Source organism: Falco punctatus (assembly GCF_963210335.1).
Source record: "Falco punctatus genome assembly, contig: scaffold_273, whole genome shotgun sequence".
Classification (NCBI taxonomy): Eukaryota; Metazoa; Chordata; class Aves; order Falconiformes; family Falconidae; genus Falco; species Falco punctatus.
Window position 1 is genome coordinate 27249 of NW_027660296.1, and position 4188 is coordinate 31436.

General features: G+C 67.7%; 1 protein-coding gene across 1 annotated transcript; it reads right to left on the reverse strand.

Annotated features, from left to right (window-relative positions):
• Positions 1-266: 266 nt before the first annotated feature.
• ZBTB9 (zinc finger and BTB domain containing 9) lies at positions 267-2194 on the reverse strand (the record flags this gene model as incomplete). Its single annotated transcript, XM_080411365.1, is given in 2 exon segments — positions 267-911; positions 913-2194. Coding segments are annotated over 2 exon segments (1761 nt in total). The 5' UTR covers positions 2029-2194.
• Positions 2195-4188: the final 1994 nt, after the last annotated feature.

Sequence of the window (4188 nt, forward strand, 5' to 3'; positions counted from 1 at the left end):
CCTGAACTGGGCCAGCAGCTGAACTGGGCCCAGAGCCCTGAACTGGGCCCAGAGCCCTGAACTGGACCCAGGGCAATGAACTGGGCTCAGGGCCCTGAACTGGGCCAGGAGCTGAACTGGGCCAGGAGCTGAACTGGGCTCAGGGCCCTGAACTGGGCCAGCAGCTGAACTGGGCCCAGAGCCCTGAACTGGGCTCAGGGCGCTGAACTGGGCCAGGAGCTGAACTGGGCCCAGGGCCCTGAACTTCCCACTTCCCCCCAGCCCCCTCACTCACAAGCCCAGCACCCCCCTCCCCACCGAGCCCCCTGGCAGAGCGGCCGATGCTTGGCCAAGCCGCTGCGCAGGCGGAAGTGGCGGCCGCAGCGCTCGCAGGCCCGCCCGGCCCCGTCGTGGGTCTTCATGTGCTCCGTCAGGTGATGCTTCAGCTTGAAGCGCTTGTGGCAGGCGGCGCAGGCGAAGGGGCGCAGGCTGAAGGTCAACATGATGTGTCGATCCCGCTTGGGTTTGACCGCAAAGCGCTTCCCGCACAAGCAACCGAAACGTTTACCGTCGGGAGCCGCTCCCAACTTCACCGGAGCGTGGAGGGCTTGACCCCGCCCCAAGATCTCGTTCCCGTGAAGGTCCACCGGTTTCCAAGATGGTTGAGGGAACACGGATGCGCCGCCGGTTGTCGTCATGGCGCTGCCGGTTGTCACCGTCGTGCCGCCGCCGCCCGCCGGGATGACGTAGCTCACCTCCGCCGGCGCGAAGCCGCCCGCCAGCTCCGACGCTGGTAGGAGACCCTCAACCGTGGTGGCGTCACCCACCTCCTGCTTGATGTAGAAGATCTTGGGGGGCTCGTGGGGGGCTCCGGGCACCCCATCTTCCTCCTCCTCCTCCTCCAACACGATCTGGAGAGCATCGGTGGGGCGGGTGGCGGCGGCGGTGGCCACCTTCTTCCTCCTCTTCTTCTTCCTCCTCGTCCTCCTCCACACAGATCTTGAGGACCTCCTCGCCGGCGTCCTTCAGGAGGGAGCTAAGGGATGATGTTGCCGCCGGCGCCACGTCTGCGGCCACACGGATTTTGAGGACCTCCTCGCCCCCCTCCTTGGTGAAAGACGGTGTGGCCACCTCACCACCACGGGTGGCCCACGAAGAGCCATCACCACCACGCATGGGCCATGAAGATGATGCTGAAGAGCCATCGCCACCACGGGAGGCCCACAAGGACGTTCCGTCACCACCGCGGGTGGGACACGAAGAGCTGTCGCCACCACGTACAGGCCATGAAGATGATGCTGAAGAGCCATCACCACCACGGGTGGCCCACGAGGATGTTCCATCACCACCGCGGGTTGGACACGATGGCCCATCTCCACCACGAGTGGTCCAGGATGATCCTCCATCTCCACCGTGGGTGGTACATGAGGACCCGTCACCACGGGTGGTCCACGACGATGCTCCGTCTCCGCCGTGGGTGGCACATGAAGACCCATCTCCCCCACGGGTGGTCCACGATGAGGATGAAGACCCATCCCCACCGTGGGTGACGCATGAAGGCCCATCTCCACCACGGGTGGTCCACGATGACGAAGCCTCCCCGCCGCGGCTGCTTGACGATGACGACGTCCCCTCGCTGCCCCGGCCAGCCCACCGGCACGTCCCACCCTCCAACTCCCTCAGGATCTCGGAGCACTGATCCACCACGTGCCACATCTGGAGACCACTGGCCACCAAGAGATGCCCGGGCAGGGCCTCCAACAACAACGTCAAGCGCCCCGAGTAGATGAGGTGCAGGAGCCCCTCGAAGGCGTCGGGATCGATGGCGGGGGGCAGCAAGAGGCGCCCCCCATCTTGGAGAAGCAACTTGTCGTGGAAGAAAGGGGACGCGGCGGCCAAGACGCTCTTGTGGGCCGGGAAGATGCGCCCACCCACGTGGACGGCCACGTCGCAGAACTTCCCCTCCAGCCGCAGGCGGTTGAGGGAATCCAGCAGCGCCGCCGCGTGCTGGGGGAAGGAGATCTGCACCCGGCCCCCCTCCGCCGCCATCCTCCCGCTGCCGGCCTGCGGGGACACCTCTGTCACCCGGGGGGCCACCTCGGGTGCCTGGTTGCCCCCTTGGGTGCCTGGTGGGCCTCCTAGATGCCCAGTTGCCCCCTTTGGTGCCCAGTTGCCCCCTTTGGTGCCCAGTTGCCCCCCCTTGGATGCCCAGTTGCCCCCCTGGGTGCCCGGTTGCCCCCCCTTGGATGCCCAGTTGCCCCCTTGGATGCCCAGTTGCCACCTTGGGTGCCCAGTAGGCCTCCTAGATGCCCAGTTGCCCCCTTGGATGCCCAGTTGCCCCCTTGGGTGCCCAGTTGCCACCTTGGGTGCCCGGTAGGCCTCCTAGATGCCCAGTTGCCCCCTTGGGTGCCCAGTTGCCCCCTTGGATGCCCAGTTGCCACCTTGGGTGCCCGGTAGGCCTCCTAGATGCCCAGTTGCCCCCCCTTGGATGCCCAGTTGCCCCCTTGGGTGCCCAGTTGCCCCCTTGGGTGCCTGGTTGGCCTCCTAGATGCCCAGTTGCCCCCTTGGATGCCCAGTTGCCCCCTTGGGTGCCCAGTTGCCACCTTGGGTGCCCGGTAGGCCTCCTAGATGCCCAGTTGCCCCCTTGGATGCCCAGTTGCCCCCTTGGGTGCCCAGTTGCCACCTTGGGTGCCCGGTAGGCCTCCTAGATGCCCAGTTGCCCCCTTGGGTGCCCAGTTGCCCCCTTGGGTGCCCAGTTGCCACCTTGGGTGCCCGGTAGGCCTCCTAGATGCCCAGTTGCCCCCCCTTGGATGCCCAGTTGCCCCCTTGGGTGCCCAGTTGCCCCCTTGGGTGCCTGGTTGGCCTCCTAGATGCCCAGTTGCCCCCTTGGATGCCCAGTTGCCACCTTGGGTGCCCAGTAGGCCTCCTAGATGCCCAGTTGCCCCCCCTTGGGTGCCCAGTTGCCCCCCTTTGGGTGCCCAGTTGCCCCCTTGGGTTCCTGGTTGGCCTCCTAGATGCCCAGTTGCCCCCTTGGATGCCCAGTTGCCCCCTTGGGTGCCCAGTTGCCACCTTGGGTGCCCGGTAGGCCTCCTAGATGCCCAGTTGCCCCCCCTTGGGTGCCCAGTTGCCCCCCTTTGGGTGCCCAGTTGCCCCCTTGGATGCCCAGTTGCCCCCTTGGGTGCCTGGTTGGCCTCCTAGATGCCCAGTTGCCCCCTTGGGTGCCCAGTTGCCCCCTTGGATGCCCAGTTGCCACCTTGGGTGCCCGGTAGGCCTCCTAGATGCCCAGTTGCCCCCTTGGATGCCCAGTTGCCCCCTTGGGTGCCCAGTTGCCCCCCCCTTGGGTGCCCAGTTGCCCCCTTGGGTGCCCAGTTGCCCCCTTGGGTGCCCCGTAGGCCTCGTAGATGCCCAGTTGCCCCCCCTTGGATGCCCAGTTGCCCCCCCTTGGATGCCCATTTGCCCCCTTGGGTGCCCAGTTGCCCCCTTGGGTGCCTGGTTGCCCCCCTGGATGCCCATTTGCCCCCCCTTGGGTGCCCGGTTGCCCCCCTGGATGCCCAGTTGCCCCACCTTGGACGCCCAGTTGCCCCCTTGGATGCCCAGTTGCCCCCTTGGGTGCCCAGTTGCCCCCCTGGATGCCCAGTTGCCCCCCCTTGGATGCCCAGTTGCCCCCTTGGATGCCCAGTTGCCCCACCTTGGGTGCCCGGTTGCCCCCTTGGGTGCCCAGTTGCCCCCCTGGATGCCCAGTTGCCCCCTTGGATGCCCGGTTGCCCCCTTGGGTGCCCGGTTGCCCCCCTGGATGCCCGGTTGCCCCCTTGGGTGCCCAGTTGCCCCCTTGGATGCCCAGTTGCCACCTTGGGTGCCCAGCTGGCCTCCTAGATGCCCATTTGCCCCCTTGGGTGCCCAGTTGCCCCCCCTTGGATGCCCAGTTGCCCCCTTGGGTGCCCAGTTGCCCCCCTGGATGCCCGGTTGCCCCCTTGGATGCCCAGTTGCCCCCTTGGGTGCCCGGTTGCCCCCCTGGATGCCCAGTTGCCCCAGGGCATACCCTGCTGCCCCCCTGGTTGCCCAGTTGTCCCCCTGGCCGCCCCCGTTGCCCCCCGGCCAGCCCCCCGCAGCCCCGGGGCTGCCCCACCCCCACCCGGTTGGCCCCTTCGCCGCCCCCGGCCGCAGCACCGCCCCTGCTCCCCCCGCCTTGCGCCCCCCCCCGCCCCCCCC